Source organism: Fukomys damarensis, unplaced genomic scaffold (genome assembly GCF_012274545.1).
Source record: "Fukomys damarensis isolate Sample0158 unplaced genomic scaffold, DMR_v1.0_HiC HiC_scaffold_30, whole genome shotgun sequence".
Lineage (NCBI taxonomy): Eukaryota > Metazoa > Chordata > Mammalia > Rodentia > Bathyergidae > Fukomys > Fukomys damarensis.
In genome coordinates, this window is record NW_022900942.1 from 51241707 (window position 1) to 51258617 (window position 16911).

Here is a 16911-nt window from a genome sequence, read left to right on the forward strand (position 1 = left end):
TAAACTAATAGGCCTCACTAGAATTTACTTTAGAATTTTAAAACTACAACAGACCCCTCACTCCTTTCCCAATTCTTTATTTTGCATGGTTTGAGTTATCTATCACCAGAAGATACTAAATGGAAAATTCCAGAAAGAATTCATGAGTTTTAAATTACACATAGTTCTTAGAATTACTTAAATATGGACACTGCGATTCCATGACAGTTGATCTGATAACCAAGCTACCAAGTGACTGACAGGAGAGGTGTACTGTGTGGTTACCATGGAAAAAGGGTCAATCCCTGTCCTGGGTGGCATGGAGCTGGAAGGCATGAGACTCCCATCCCATTACTGGGAATGGCTTCCTGGAGATCCATAGACAAGGCCAGTAGTGGCCAAATGCTAGATCACGATGGCTGTATCGTTCATATCACTATATCATTGTGTAGGCTTTGTGTCATCTCATGAGGGATGAGAACAGCGTACTTTGAGAGACCACATTCACATGACTTATTACAGTACATTTTAATTGCTTTGTTTTATTATCTGAATGTGCCTCATTTATAAATTAAACTTTATCATAGGTGTATAATTATAGAAAAATGAGTTGGATATTAAAGTTTTAGGTATCTACTGGGGTCTTAGAACGTATCCCTCACAAATGAGGGGGACTGCTGTGTAACTGCATTTGGACACCACCTCCAGAGAATCTCGTGTAATTGACCCAGTTTGGGGATGGGATTCCTCAAAATATGCCCAAGTATCTCTAGAACGCAAGTAAGAGAAAAACCATGGCAGTAGACATAGCCTACATCACGAAGGTGGGCCTGCAGCCAGTGTGAACTCAGAGGCTTTCTGTAGATTTTAGACCTTGGACCAGGTTTTGAGACCTGTGGTTCTCAGTGTCGTCCACGGGCAAGTAGCGGCAGTGTCTCCAGGGAACTCGTTGGAAATGCCAGTCTCTGGGTTTTAGACAGTCCAGCAGTATGAGACACCTTGGGTGTGCAGAGCAGTCTGCAGGTCACCAGGCCCATGAGGACTTTCCCATGTGTGTGCAGGTTTGACAGGGGAAATCTCTACCTCCCGCCCTACAGGCTTAGTCACAGGTGTTACTGTTTTGTAGGGAAAGGCGATAGAAGGCTGTAACACACCATTTGGAAGACTGTTACTGTGACCAGTTAACTATTTTGAATATTTTGAATTATAATATGAATTATAGAACATTTCACATAGTATTTTGCGTATTACATTCCTACAATAGGCCGGGCACTCTAAGCTCTCTCCATGAGATACCTTATTTGATCCTCACAGCCAGCTGGAAGGAGTAAAAATAAAGCCCAATTAGAAGCTACAGGAAAGAGGCTCCACGGCAGAGGAGGAAAGGCTTGGTGCCAGGCACTGCTGTCCATTCAAGATGAATTAGAAAACACAAGTAATTCAGGGAATTTTCAGGATCAGTGGCTGTGGGACAAGGAGCAGATGATAAAACTGTACATCCTAAAAATTTATCTTTCTAAAAATCAATTCCTAACCATAGACTTTAATTCCAAAGCAATCCAACAATGTATTAAGGCTTTAAATACAAACAGAGAAACACACACACACACACAGATATTCTAAGTACAGCCTGAAGGGTTTTGTTGCTTCTAAGACAAAAGAATGTAGCATTACTTTAACAATGTACTTTTGTTTATTTTTTTTTTAAATTGAATTTATTGGTACATTCTAGTTAGACAGTACAGTTACATTCATTACTGGGATCTTGTACCTTTACATGCCAGGTCTTGGTTCTCATTTTTTCCTCTTGTCTCCACCCTCCCTTCACCCCCTCCTCCCCTCCCCACCTTCAAACACTTTAATTCCATTTTCCCTTTCCTTCTCACTGTCCCTACACCTTTGGTCCTTTTCTTCCTATTTCATGTTGCTAATTGTCCCGTTAGGATCTTGAGTACGATTTTAGTTTTTCACACCAGAGAAACTATTCAGTATTTGCATATGTGTGACTTATTTATTTCACTTAGAAGTATATCCTCAAAATGTACCCATTTACCTATGAATGACTCTACTTTCTCATTCTTTATGGCTGAGTAGTATTCCATTTTATAGAAAAACCACCATGCACTAAATTAAAATCCAAGTGGATTAAAGATCTAAATATAAAAACAAAAACACTAAACTTGCTGGAAGATAAGTTAGGCAGAACTCTTGAAGACATTGGCATAGGAAAAGACTTTATGAACAAATCCTCAGTAGCATGGGAACTAGCAGAAAGAATCAACAACTGGGATCTCATCTTATTAAAAAGCTTCTGCACTGCAAAAGAAACCATCAACAGAACTAAGAGACAACCTACAATGTGGGAAAAAATTTTTATCAGCTGCTCCTCAGACCAAGGACTATTATCTAGAATATATAAAGAACTCAAAACAACCAGCCCCCGCCAATATAAAGACCCAAAACAACGTACTTTTGTAAGGAAGTTAAAGCTATCCAAAAGCATACTAGCATATGTTGGAAGAAATAAGCAATTTTAATAATTTTTTAGTAGCTACTTATCTAGAAACTTCTTTTAAAAGTCATTTCCTGGCAGTAAATGTAATTTCTTTTCCTCTAGGCCCAGAAGCTAAAGTATTACAATTACTAATGGAAGGAACAAATTGAACAGGAATCATGAAATCAAGACATTTTAGATCAAGGAGGAATCTTTGAAATCATTTAATTCATGTCATTTACTTTTTTTAGATATTGACTAAAACAAAAAATATAAATGGAAATTTCAACCCCCTTCTTCCTTCTACTGGGCAGTTGTACCAGCTCTTCAGCTCCCCTCATTTAGGATCCTGCAAGAAGGAACAGTGAGGTAGGCAATATGGATGGTCTCTAAAGGCTAAAAAGAGATAAGAAAATTGATTCACCCTGGAACATCCAAAAGGAACGCAACCCTAACAGCACTGAATTTTAGACTTCTAGAAGTATAAGAGAATAATTCCATTTTGTCTTAAACTACTGCTGAGTTTGGTGATTTGTTACGGCAATAAGGAAATAAATACACGAAATGCATGTGCCTATATGAATGAATAAGTCATAAACCCTATGTACTATTAGAACTACATTGTGAAGTATTTATAAAAGAACGTAGACAACACACACACACACACACACACACACACACATGATACATGGAGAAATGTTCATCCTCAGTAATTAAGAATCTAGGCAATCCCACTTTATAATAGACACCCGTTAATGTGACAAAACATTGAGACTAGACAGAAATGATAAACCTGTGATACCACAGAATTTATTATATTAACGTGTTCATATTCTAGTACAACTGTAAATAATGTTAGCTACAATTCTTGAGAGCTTATTTTGTACTGTGCGTTGTTTTAAGCCTCTTTTCATGTATTGTGAAAACTTATTTTCACAAGAACCCTCTGGAGAAGGTGCTAGGATGATTCTTCTTTTGCAAAAAGAGAGAGGAAGAAAGCTCGTGTAATCTGCCCAAGATCATCCAGTTTGTAATTATGGAGCCAGGACATCTTCTAAGGCAGTTCAATGCTTTAAGCTTTAATCAGTCTAGGAGTTGTATACTACTAGAAATGTTGGGCTGGTGATGTAGCTCAGCGGTATTGCACATGCCTGGCAAGCACAAGGTCCTGAGTTCAATTCCTGGTACACACACATAAAAAAATTAAAACTACTAGAAATGTCATTCACTTATTTCAAATTCAACAGAAGCAAAAAGCTATATGCTCCATAAGAGTATTCACTGTGGTACTCCCTAAAAGTACAAAAAACTAAGCTGAAATTAAGTGTATCATATTAAATGAGTGAAATAATTCAATCGCAGTACAAAAAACAAGACGGCAATTTTAAAAATTATAATAATTACATAAAAGCAATCACTCCAGAGACTGAGGCAGGAGGACTGCAGATTCAATCCTACCCCGAGAAACTTAGCAAAACCCTGTCTTTAAAATAAAATGTAAAAGTCTGGGTTGTATCTCTGTGGTAGAATAGCTGTTCAGCATGCATGAGTTCCTGGATTCAACCCTCAGTATAAGAAAAAACAAAAACAACAAAAAATGAATCAGAAATATAGAAAATTGTTCATTATAAAAAACGACTGAAGCATAAAAAATAATTTCACTTTATGATTATACGTTTATATAAATATTTGTATAATACCTAGTAATAAAAAATTCTATTTTAGCACAACTTTGTATTACTACACTTAAATTTCTTTAACCTTATAAAATTCCTTTCAATAAGATAATTACCTTTAAAAAATTCTCCAATTTAATTCTCAAATCGCAAGATTGTTTCTTTCCATTTAATACTGTGTGAGGAGAAAGCCTATTTTAAGAGCTATTATTGATTTTTTATTGTCTTTTAGATGAATATTTTTGCAGCCATTTCAAGACATTCTTGGTCACAAGTGACAAATCAGTGAATCAAATTCACTGAAGAAGGGAAAAACTGAAGAAGGAAACTGTTGGTGAATGTGAGTGAAAATTCCAGAAATAGCCATTGTTTCAGCTGCTTGGCAGCATTATCAAGACTCACACTTGGCTTCCTGCAGTGGTTCTCCCTTAAGAGTTGCTCCCCTCTCAGGCGGAAGTTTGCTGCTGGGACCTGCCCCGTGGCCTTCCTCCGGATAGTACCACATTTTCATCCAGGGCGTCCCTCTGATTTCATAATTTTCGTTCCCTTGTAGCATCCCTGAACTAAATGCCTCAGCAGATGGAGTTCACTCACTGATGTACACCAACGAGCTCCTCACCCCAGTGCCCTGCTCTGAGCTTAGGGCAGCCTCACATCCGCTCACCGCTGGTGGCTACTCAGTAAGTGAAGGGCGAATGAGACCAATGCTAGCAAAGTAGCCCTGACATTCCTTACCCAGAACTCGAGACTTTCCCTGAGTGTCTCTCTTACCAAGGAACCCAGACAAGAGTTCATCGTCCTAGTCAGAAGGACACTTCAAAGAGACAAGCTCTATTTTTAAGTATTCTAAGTAACTAAATTCTTGAAATAAATCCAAGGGTGCGGGAAACTGGTTCTCTGTGATTGAAGTAAGTTGCTCCTAGGAGCTGGTCACATCTAGTGTTTCTCAAAGAAAAAGGATCCATTTCTTGAAAATTGGTGGCTCCTTGTGCCAGTGCTCCCAGGTCCAAATAAGAGAAGAACAACACCCTGGGAAAGCCCCAGGGGTCCGTGAGGACTCAGATGAGAATTAGATGCATACCTGGAACACCTACACTCCACCCATCTACACTCCATTCACTCCTTTCCCGTTCTTGGAAGGCCTGCAGCTTGGTGCTGCTTGAATATTTAGTAAGCACCAACCACGTGCTAGGCACTACTGTGCAGATACTTGAGAATATAAGCAATATCTTTGCCAGTGCACTTTAGCAAAGACATCTGAGGAGCAATGTTCATTTAGCCAGCACAAGTTCTCACCCAGGCAGCTGCCCAGGGCTTCCGTGCCAGCCACGGCATCCTCTTCAGAAGACCACTTCTGAGTTTGCCATCATGCTTATCTCCCAGTTTCATAACCTCCCACATCCTGGGAGTGACCTTAGTGGCAGCAACAGCATGGTGGGGGACACTGCTGAGCCTGCAGGGCAGCCCCACGTCTCCAGGGTTTGTTTAAGGAGGCCCGCACTTGACCTGACCCCCAGCTAATGATGACTCCAGAGCAGACCTTCAGCATTTACATGGATGGCGGAAGATGAATTATCATTTGCCTTGGCTTTGAGTTCTAGCCCAAATGGTAAGAGGACCTAGGAAAAAGGAATGGATTCTAATCTTTTTTCCATCTTGAAAGGCAGTAAGAAGAAGTAATGGAGTAAGGGAAGGTTGTGGTCTATGAACTGTGAAGTAAAAGGCTATAATACCAAGGGTTTGGTGAGGAATAATTCTCAGAAGATGCTGTTGGTGGACAAAATACAGTTTGAGGCATAAATGCCCTATATTCCCTCATTTGACAGATGCTATCAAAATGTTTCAGGAGGTATTTGAATATTTATGATTTTTATTTTCAAGAAATCTTACTTTTTCTGACTGTGTAGGCACACAATGACAGCTTTGAAGTCATGAGATTAAAACCTGGCACGATTACTTCAGGCTCAATGTAGTTAAAATTGAATTTAGTATCTCTGACTAGAAATTTGTCCTTCTGCCTATATTCTGAGTGCAGTCACTGGCTCATTCATTCAACCTTTTAGCCAGGACCGAGACACCTGTACTTCTCTCACAGTCTTCAACAGAGCTACCACTGATTACCTGTGGATTTTGTATTTTAAATAGACATTGAACAAAGAAAGAAATATAATGAAGCAGTTCTGGACACCCGGAAGCTGGCCTCAGTGTAATTACAAGCTAATCCAGCTCTCAGAGCGGGCCTTGCTCTCTCTTTGGACATAACAACCTCACAGAATAGCACCATCAGATAAGTTCACATGGTAAAGTAAGTCAAAGACAAAACTGCTGGGGAACCTACAAGACACCACACATCTGCATCCCCTAAAATGATTGGCTGCTGCTGTTTTAGCTATTACAGCCTTATGTCTTCCTGGGTCTGCCCTCCCCACTGAGATACTGGATTGTAGAATTGCCCTCATTTTTGGACAGCATCCTATCTAGAGTGCAGACCCACTTCCTCAGGTCTCTCCCAAGAATCACCCAACAACAGCCCAATCTTATGATAGGTTTTCTCTAACCTCCCCTCAGTGAGCCACATGTGGTTCCCTTGGTGTGTATTTCCTCTTACTGGAAAGACAAACCCCACTGGTTCTCCTGCACAGATGTATTGCTGTTGGACTGGGCTGTTCATGTGGACACCATTCTCTCCTCAGCATTTTTAGTTGAAGTTTGTCTTTTATTCCCACCAACCTGTCATGCTGCAGCAGCTATATCCTGTATGTTTTCTAGGCTCCCGTGTTCTTCCTTTCCCATTCTTCTTTCATGCTGTCGTGTGTCTTAGTTACTTTTCTCTCAGTGCTGAGACAAAATACCCAACACCCAAAGTTAAATGAGGAAAGTTTTATTTAGCTCACAGTTTGTAGAGGTTTCAGTCCATAATCAGGAGGTTATAAGGCAGGGTGGCCTGGCAGAGGTGCTTCACAGAGGAGAAACAGTCCATGGCAGGCAGAAGGCAGCAAAGCAGTGAAGTAGCAAACATCAAGGAACAAATGACAAGCAGCAACCCTCTTTCTGTCCCTTATATCCTGTCCAGGCCATACATCCTTAGGGTGGGTAGCACTCACACCCACAGTGGAACAGCCTTAATCCTAGCGCCAAACCACAAATCAACACCAGCATCACACATCCTAGATCCAGCCAACTTCCAAAAGCTCCACCTATGACTGCACGAGGCTTTGAGGGGACATCTGAACACAAGTCATAACACAATGAGACTCCTCTCCGTCCCCACCAGTGGATTTCATGAGACTCTGTTTATCAAACATGGGGCATAGAAATCAATATATTGACAACATAAACCTCCAGAGAGGTAAGATGTTTTGACTGACACAGTTTTTTATGACTTAGATAACTTCCTTCACAAGTCACATTTGGTTTTAAAATATAGTTCATTTGCCTGGTATGGTGGCGCATGCCTGTAATGCCAGCAATGGGGAGCCAGAGCCAGGAGGATCACTGTGAGTTTGAGGCCAGCCTGAGCTGCATAGTGAGTTCAAGGCCAGACAGGTACATAGGGAGACCCTGTCCTATAATTAAAACAAAACACAAAAACAGCTCACAACATCTTTTAATATACAGAGCTCTTATAAATAAGTATTAAATAAATAGTATCCCTGTGTCATATGGCTGATGGGAGTGAATATGCAGTTCACACAAGAGGCTCAAATGGCCAAAAAAATTCAAGACAATATGTTAAGCATTGTTAAGAAAAAGGTTGAAATAAATATGAAAAGTAATTTTTTACTTTCCAAATAGCATATTTTGATGCACTGATTTCAAACTGGTTCATATTTTCAAACTTTTATATGATCATATTTTCAAATATTTTTGATTACAAAAGTGTGTTTACCGATAGCCAAATGGAAATGTGGCATTCTGTAAATAGGCTCATGAGTGAAGAAATCAACTTAGGTAATAGATTGAACCATATTGAGTTGCTAATATTTGACCAATTAATCTACAAAAAAATGGCAATTTGCTATGCATTACACTAATATATGTGGGACACAGACTTGCTAGCAACACAGAACAGAATCAGACATTGATTTGCCATATATTTTGGGGGAAAGTCAATATATAATAAAAAGTCTAAACTTACAGTCGCTTCAGATTCCTAACTTTCTCTACACAGCCCGCTAGATGGGATCAGGATTTCAAGTTTGAATTGGAGGAAAACAGAGAGGACGCTCGTTCAGTATGGTTAGGCCTGAGCCCTGTGTCTGACTCAGGTCAACTGGGGGAGCTGGGTTGGAGATTCTGTGAGATCAGTAACTCCTTGCCCCAGTCACAGGGGAGAACTAAGGTCAAGGCTCCGCTCAGTGGATCCATGTTGCCTTTTTAGACAAATTCACAGCTGTAGTGGGTGGCAGATAAAAGTGGCTTTCACTTTGGCCGTAAGTCCCACCACTTTCAATCCTACTGAGGCAGACAGACTAGTGCTCCTCTTCCAGAATATACAGTTGTTTTGAGAAAAAAAGTTCCCAGGTGGGAAGCCTGTTTTCAGTGCATCAGAGGGAATGCTGCGCTACCGCTAGAGTGCGCCCCATGGAAGTCCACGTGTTGGAACCTCAATTCCTCGATGAAGCAGCGCTGGGAGGTGTTACCTAGTGGGGGGATTGGAGTTAGGAGGGTACAGCCCTCATGAATGGATTAATGCCTTTGTCATGCATTTGGATTAATTCTTGAAGTAATATGTGACCTCCTGCCCTGAAAGTATTGGATTCATTACCTAAGAGCAGGTTGTTATTAAGCCAAGATTCCTCTCATGTTTTGTCTCCTCCAGACATGCCCACTTGCCCTTCTCTCCTCTGCCCTGGGTTGAGCCAAAAGCTGTGAGGAGTGGCTGATGTTAGCTGCTTGATTTCCCATCCTCCAGAACTGTGAGCCACGATGAGCTTCTACTCCTGATAAAGTATCTTGTTTTAGGCATTCTGTTATAGCAACAGGAAACGGTCTCGGACACCATGTAGCTAGCTCTGGCCACTGGATACCAGTAGGGCTCATGTGTGACACTTCAGCAGAGAGGTTTTCTCTTTCTTTCCTCAGTCTCCTGGCTAGATGTCACCAGAGTGACCTTGAAGCCACAAGCCTAAGTTGAACTGGGTCCTAGAATCACCCTCTGGAAGAAAGCCACCCTGTAGAGCTACCAGAGAAAGAACTTCTGCACTGGTCCTGGCATGCGTGAGAAAATCACTGAAATGTGCTAGGTTTGTTATATCAGCGTGCACCCTAGCCCACCTAAATAGCCTTACCCTTTAACCTTCAGAATTGCCAACTGTGCCCTCAACTTGCCAAATGTTTTCACTCGACTTGACTTTGAAATCTCTGTTCTACCTAAAATACCTTCTCCCTTTTCCACTGGATAAATTACAAAGACTGATTGAGTGATGCCTTGCTCTGGGTCCTTCGCTATCTTCTCCAGGCCTTTGGTTTCCCCCTCCTTCATATTTTTGTGCCATGGTTTTGTCAAACCATGATGGATGACAGAGTTATCCTCTCAAAAAGTGGTGAGCTCTTTAAAAGCAGGCAGGCAGTAGGTCTGCTTCTTGATGTTTGTAGTACCTCTACTAGTGCCTGAGATACGTGAGCTCTCCGGACACATGGGTTTTGGATTAGTCTGAGCTATTGGGTGTGTGAAGGTTCTGTGGTTGCATCTCTTACTCAGCTCACGGCTGGTGGAGCCCATCTGAATTTTATCAGAGCCCTACCATTTGCCTTTGCTATTCATTGAAAGCTACGGGAAAATCAGGCTTTCTTGTTTCTCAGGTTTTAAGGCTGTCAACCTTGCTTAGTATCCTTGCTGGACAGACATAGGAAGCTTGGATCTCTCCCAGAGTTCCATCTAGAGACTTTGTAGAATTCTTATGTTTCTCTGTAAATTTGTATTTTTTGGAGGGAATAGTGAAGGAATAAAAAAAAGTCAAGATCAAATGAAACAAGAAATGCTTTAATAGGAATGTTTTATTGTGTCTTCCTGAGTTTCTAACATAGCTTATAGATGAAAATACTGCTTTTGTGAAAATGGAATGCTATTGGTTACATGAAGCCCACTCCTCCTCCAAGTCCCTCATGCCTTGGGGTTGGTGACGACTGCAGTGGTAGAGTAAGAGTAGGGGCTGAGCAGGGCTGCGATGGTGTAGTGGCGCTTGCCAGAGTCGTTCGCTGTAAACACCACCTAGGAGAGAGGGCAGACAAAGCCATGTGCAACACAGCCCCAAAGTGTGAATCATAGAGCAAGGTAGTCAGAGAGACCACTGGAAAGCCTACGCAAAATTAACTATTTCTGTTTTATTATTTAATTTATTTGGGAACAATGAGAACAAGAGACATAAATTCAAACATACTTGCAAGCTAAGCTGAACCTTGTGGAATTCTTAGAGAAGAGTTCTTTACTGCTGCCTGCACTGGGTAGCTATCACATGACTGAGGGGAGTTACAGAGAACCTTAAGACTTCTGTCCATTTTCTTTGTTTCAGAAAAGGTGGGGAGTAGGTAAACAATGACATCCAGTGACCAAAGACCTGCTAAGAATGGTGACCACCGGTGCCACTGCAAGCTTTGAGACGTAGACTTTTGGAACAGAAAGGGACTGTTCTTCTCGTTTTACTGAGGGGCAAACTACACTTCTGAATTAAGTTTTGTACAAACTTATGCAGTGATAGAGCCACACCAGGAAGCTAAGTCTTCCATCATCAAGCCCACAGGTTTTCTCCCCCAGTTCCTTCGGGTTTTCTAGCGTGAAGAAGATATGCAGTTTTGTGCATGTTGTTTGATATATTTCAGGCAATAAAACATGGAGTAAAAATATTAGTGGGCTCTAGTTACAAGACAAGCAGCCCGTGGAAGATCATGTTGGAATTTTGAAATGGACCTGCATGCTTTGGAGCTCACTTAAGCCTATTGATTGGGCAAACTGTGGACCAAAGTGTTGCTGCAGTTAATTAGTCCCGTGCTTCTCAAATTTAGTAAAGAATCTGAGACTCAGGTTTTGGGAAAGTCCAGGTGCCTGGAGTGAGACAACTGGGGGAAAATTTGGTGCAGGAGAGAGATGGAGGGCAGTGAGGACGTCTGTCATTTTATTCTGTGTATAGGTCTTGGTCTGAACTTCGGGTACTCTGGATGAATAAGTTTTGTTCCAGGTATGGAAAAAAGAGACCTGATGATTTAGGGATGTGAGAACAAAAGGTCTGAGTGCACAATACAAAACTAACATGTAGTCAAGGGGAGGTGGGAATCACCTAAGAAGCTCTCCAAGGAGAAAGGCAGCTCATTAAGGCCAAGTCCCCGGAGGCAACCAGGGAAAATTTCTTATTTTCTTTTGTGACTTCGGCTTCTAGGCCCTCTTGGTTTCCTCTCACCTTGGGAAAGAGGCATAGCATGTGATCACAAATTCATGAAGCAAAGAGGCCCAGTAGTTCCAAAGGAAGTTTTCTAATGTTCCTTAGGTCTAATATAACCTCCTGGGTCCTGGCTAGCTCCTCAGGATAGCAGCTGTCTGGCTGAAGACACCACACACACACACAGGTCCCAGGAGTGAGGCACTGGGACAAATGCTTCATTCCTCACTGTTTCTTGCTACCTGTATCTATTCCGGCTGTAATTGGTGCTCATGATCCTGCCTAACATATCTGACATTATTCCTTTCCCTTCCATTCCAATGGCAGGGATGTGTGTTTTCACTTCTGAATCTCTGGCATCTAGCAGAGTGCTCAATACCTAGACGATTTTTATCTTTAAAATGCTTGGCCAATATTAAAACAGTGATGAGTGGACAAGGAAACAAACATGTAAAAAAATAGGAACAGTATGACCAGGCCTACTGTGGTGGGGAATCTGTTCAGGTGGCCCCATCAGGCTGAGGCCCAGGGCAGAGTGGGCCTCAGGTGGCACACGGAGAGCTCCGGGCTAGGGCTGCGAGGGTGTCGCGGTGGTGCCCATCTAAACTGTGCACTGCCCCGTGGCTCAGTTTTTTGCAGCCTGACCAAGGCAGAGACAGGCTTCTCGGTAGATGGAATCCCCCTGGAGACTTCTGGGACCCAGCAGTCCAACAGGCCCCTGGAGTTTCCCTGATTACACTCTCTATGCAAATAACTCTTACATGTTAATTCATCTCACCCATGACTAAGCCAGAGAGAACGGTTCCCCTTCACTCCAAGTTATTTTGGATGGAATTAGTTGATCTTTAACTCTGACCAACCTATCTGGATTCTATTTTCATGACTGCCATCTGTTTTAAATGACTTGTGGAATTAAGACAAGGAGGAGGCAGGCATAACTATTTGAGGATACTTGTCTCATGAGTAGAAAACCAGGTATAAACCAAAGTGTACAAATATGGCTTTTTCTTCCCCTTGTCTTCTCACAGGGAAAAGGCTTCCTGAGGTACTGGGAGGTATTGTAGGGATGAACCTGGCCTGGGCCCTGGTGGTAAATACTCCAGTTGCTCCAGTTCCTCACCACGTGACCTTGGACAGGTTATTTAATTTCACCAGGCCTCATTTTCTTCATTTATGACATGGGGATAATGATCCCAGTGGGGGGATCATTAGGATGAAATGGGCTAAGTTCAGACAGAAAACACTTACCAGTGTGTGGTCCCTGATGTACACTTGGGGAATTTACCTGTTGGGTTGTTGTTTTGAATTAATTGTCTTTATATGCATTGCCAAGAATTGCTTATCCAGAACTGAGGGGTCAGATGTGTTTGGAGCAGAGAATTTTCAGGCTTTAGAGAAGTACCATGGTGCGTCCTCTCTTTATTACCAATAGCCTATATGGGCTCTGAAGGTTTCCTTCTGAGCGTTATAAATTTCTAATTTTGAAAGGGAGAGGAAACCAGTGTTTTTCAGTGCTTTCCTTCTGACAGCAAACTGGTTCCTGGAACTAAAAATGAAACCAGAAACAACTCTCAGGAAGCTGGACACTCACCTCTGCGTGTTCATGGAATGGGGAAATGCCCAGTGCCGTCCAGTAGGATTTGGTGTCTAATTCCACTTTGTACATCGCTTCAACAAAGTCCCTGTCGGTTGTAAGCCCATGCAACTCTCCAGTTTCTCCGGTTTTCCTATAAGGTATAAAAGTCCAGGTTAAATTAGGCATGAAAGGAGTCAATGGCAAAGTGAGTGTGTTTGTGTGTGAGATCTACAGCCCTCTATCATCTCTATCTCTATCTACTATCATCTATCTACTATCTATCTACTATCTATCATCTATCTATCTATCCATCTAAATTTTTCCCCTCAACCAAGTCAGGAGAGAGAAAACTCTAGTACCTCTTTGACATTAAAGGGCAAGAAATTTGTAGAAACTTTTCAATAAGTCCACTGTAGATTTATACTCATATGAGAGCATAATACAGGTACAATGTTTACTTAAAGTCCTGTCTGGTGTGATATGAATGTAATCCCAGCACTCAGGAGGCTGACGCAGTGCGATTGCTGCAAGTCTGAGGCTAGCCTGGGCTACATACTGAGTCCAAAGCCAGACTGAATTACATGCAAGAATTTGTCTCAAAGGTAAATAAATAAAAGAGAGCTGAGGGCTGGGGGTGTGACTCAGCAGGAAGGTTCTTGGTGGTGTACATAAAGCCCTGGGTTACATCCTCAGCACCAAAACCAAAGCAATTGGGATTCAGGATTGGTGACTGTATGAATGTTTATGAGCCTAGGAGGGGCTACAAGCTGCCCAGTTCTCTGTGATAGCAGCGTCTCACTCCTGACACCCATGACATGAGTACACTTTTCAGAGATGGCATCATTTGCACCCAGAGTAGGAAATCTAAAGTGCAAAGAGGAACCTGCTTCTGATTCTTTCTCCCTTTATATATTTAATCTCTTTGGAATTTCCTTGCCAACAAAAAAGACTAGATAACTTCCATTTCCACATAGGGACCAATTCAATAGCTGAAACATTAGAAATTACTCCCCTTTCTAAATGCTAAGACAGAGAAAAGTGAAAGTTGTCTTGAGTCATTCTAGCCATGCCTGCCCTTGTTTCTTTTTACTTCCTCTTTGTGTGTGTGTGTGTGTGTGTGTGTGTGTGTGTGTGTGTGTTTACAAGAAAAAAAGATTCACAAGCATAACTGAATATTTTTTGGTGTCTCTTCTATCTCCCACTTAAAATATTCTCTTAACCATTTTTCATTTTGTGCCTGACATTTTATATACACATGAGTGAATTAACAAATAAAAATTCCAACTAACCCCCCCCAATGGTTCTGCGGATGCAATTAAATCAGACAGAAGTTTTTCTCTCAGGAGGCTTAAATGTTTAGCAGTTCCTCTTCTGCTTGGCACTGGGGGCTTTTTCTGTTGCGCTTCCTTTCAGTCCCCTCACTTAGGCTCACTAACATGCAGTAGCTTGGAAATTTTTGTAGTAGAGTCAAAAAGCTCCACGAGAATTGTCAAGTGGCCATGAGGGTGAGAAGTCATCTGCACTGATGGTGGGTGATGCAAGATTCATGGGCAGCTGGACTTTACCTCCCATGTCCTTCTCTTAGATATTTTTTTCTCACTGAGCTTGGCAGCCTCCCGTCTTGCACGTGTTAAGTGCTCCAGCATGTTCATTAAAAAGCCCTGAGTTCTGGATAATCCAAATAAATTCCAGGGATCTCTCCATGTAGTCCCTTAATTCCTTTTCTTTCATTAAGAAAATTAACACACATTGTGAGCCCTTCCTAACATTCTAAGACAAGGACGCTGTGTTGAGTGTCACCCAGGACACCAGGGTATCTGTGAAACTCCTGAAATGATGCGTATATTTTTGTATGTAGGCATCAATGTGCATTTTGCTGGACATGGAAGCTATCATTTTCATTACCTTCTTCAAGTGGTTTGTGAGCTGAAAGGGTTGCAAACTCCTGCTAGAATGAATTATGGAGTTTCTCACCCCTTTTCCTTTTTCCTACCATCTGTCCAAGACGATGTTCCAGCTCCTGGTCCCTCCCAGCTAAGAAAAGTAAGAAGAAGAAGGCATTCTTCTAAGGACACACTTAACTTTTGCTCACATTTTCAATCTGCTAATAGTTTCTTGGGTTTCTTGTTTTCGTTTGTTTTCTGGTTTTGCTTGTTTGTTTGACTGTATCTGTTAGTTTTTTTTCAATGCTGGGGATTGCACCCAGGGCTTTGTGCATGCTAAACAAGTGCTCTACCACTGAGCCACACCCCAAGTCTCTGCTTGCAGGTTCTTTAGTAGATGATGAGCGTCTCTCCTTAACAACAGGAAGAGTGGATGGGAAGTTATAGCCGGGTCCCACAGCAGGGCTCTTTGGCAGCTTACCCAGTGGCAAACGGCTCCCAGGTGTCATCAGCAGCCTTTTTGGACACTTTCACAACCACACCGACAGCAGGACTGCCTCGAACAGCATCTAGGACTTTGACCATCAGAGGACACTTGGCTTCACCAGTGGTCTGGGCACAGAAAAAGCAAGAAGTCAAACAAAATGGATCAGAGTGAAAGGATTTATTCTTTACAGATAAGAATCTGGAGCAAAGCCGGAAGTACATGCTGATCCCATTACCAGAAATGCAAGTGTTGCCAGTTAATGAGCTTTTCCACTCAGTATAACACAGACATAATTATTTCCAAAGCAAGAACGTTTTCTGCCTCCAGACACACGGCTATTGATCGACTGGGGATGTCTGCAATGAATTTCAAAGGAGGAAAATAGGCCCTCTGAGAACAGTTGCTTTGTTCAGCCTCTGCATTCGAGTGTAATTTCTGGAAAGATTCACTGTGTTGTAGGAACAAATAATTTTTCCTGAGATCATTTTAAAAAGTTGTTAGCATAGTAATTCCCCCTTACTAGTTATTATAAAATGATACCAGACTACTTTTTTCCCCATCTTATATAGCATTCTAGAAGACCACTCACTTATCTGACTAGAACGTTATTTGCCAACAAATGCCAATCAATACATGTATGTTGATTAGCCAAAGGGTCAGAATATAATCTATGCAGTTTGTCCCCTAAATATATTTTGTAAGAGGGTACTTTTATGAAATTCAGTGTTAGCAGCCTCATTGATAGCATCTTTATTTCTAGCATCCACCCGAGGTTATCAAGGTACCAGGCACTGCAAGCACAATGGACCAAAACAACAGGGCAAAGAACCCGAGTCTGAGCCCTAGTTCAGCAAGCTCTGCAGAACTTCGTGCCTTTTGAAGTTTGAATCAATGTTATGAAGAATCTGGAACAAAGCCGGAAGCAAATGCTGATCCCATTACCAACAGCGTAAGTGTTGACAACGAATGAGCTTCTCCATTCAGTTCCCTAGTACAAGTCGCCAGAGCTGGAAGCAGTCATTTCTGTGTCACCTAACGTACACCTGCAGTCCATAAAGGGGACTTTAAAGAATCACACACTTACCACAGGGTCGGCTTCAGACACAAATACCAGTCCAGCAAGGCAGAGGAGGAGCAGACGACGAGAGGCCATCCTGCCAAGAGCTAGTGGACTTCTGTGATGGCTGCTCCTAGGCTGGGGGTTTTATGCTCCCTGCCCCCAAGTCAGGTTGCTGATCCTTGCCAGTCTGACTCCAAACCTGCTGATTCTGATTATTGACTTAGTCAACAAAGGGAGAATAAGTAACCCACACAAATATGAACCTTGTCTAGGGAGATTAGAGCATCAGAACATTAGCTCTATGGAATATTCTTAACTGGTCATTTGATCAGTTAGATCACCAAAACAGTACAACCCAGACAAAACAAAATAGCTCCCCC

At 41.9% G+C, this 16911-nt stretch overlaps 1 protein-coding gene across 1 annotated transcript; it reads right to left on the reverse strand.

Annotated features, from left to right (window-relative positions):
• Positions 1–10119: 10119 nt before the first annotated feature.
• On the reverse strand, positions 10120–16663 carry Ttr (transthyretin). The gene is made up of 4 exons (XM_010619704.2): positions 16556–16663; positions 15466–15596; positions 13117–13252; positions 10120–10363 (listed from the first exon to the last, which is right to left on the reverse strand). Exons 1-4 carry the CDS (start codon positions 16622–16624, stop codon positions 10256–10258), a joined length of 444 nt encoding a protein of 147 aa, XP_010618006.1. The 5' UTR covers positions 16625–16663; the 3' UTR covers positions 10120–10255.
• Positions 16664–16911: the final 248 nt, after the last annotated feature.

Bases quoted from the DNA above. Each gene is read 5' to 3' on its own strand.
- Ttr (XM_010619704.2), bottom strand. From the start codon at position 16,624: ATGGCCTCTCGTCGTCTGCTCCTCCTCTGCCTTGCTGGACTGGTATTT. The intron at 13,253-15,465 runs GTAAGCTGCCAA...TATACCTTATAG, and splicing joins TGGGAGCCGTTTGCCACTGG to GAAAACCGGAGAAACTGGAG. The intron at 10,364-13,116 runs GTGAGTGTCCAG...CCTCTCTCCTAG, and splicing joins CATTCCATGAACACGCAGAG to GTGGTGTTTACAGCGAACGA.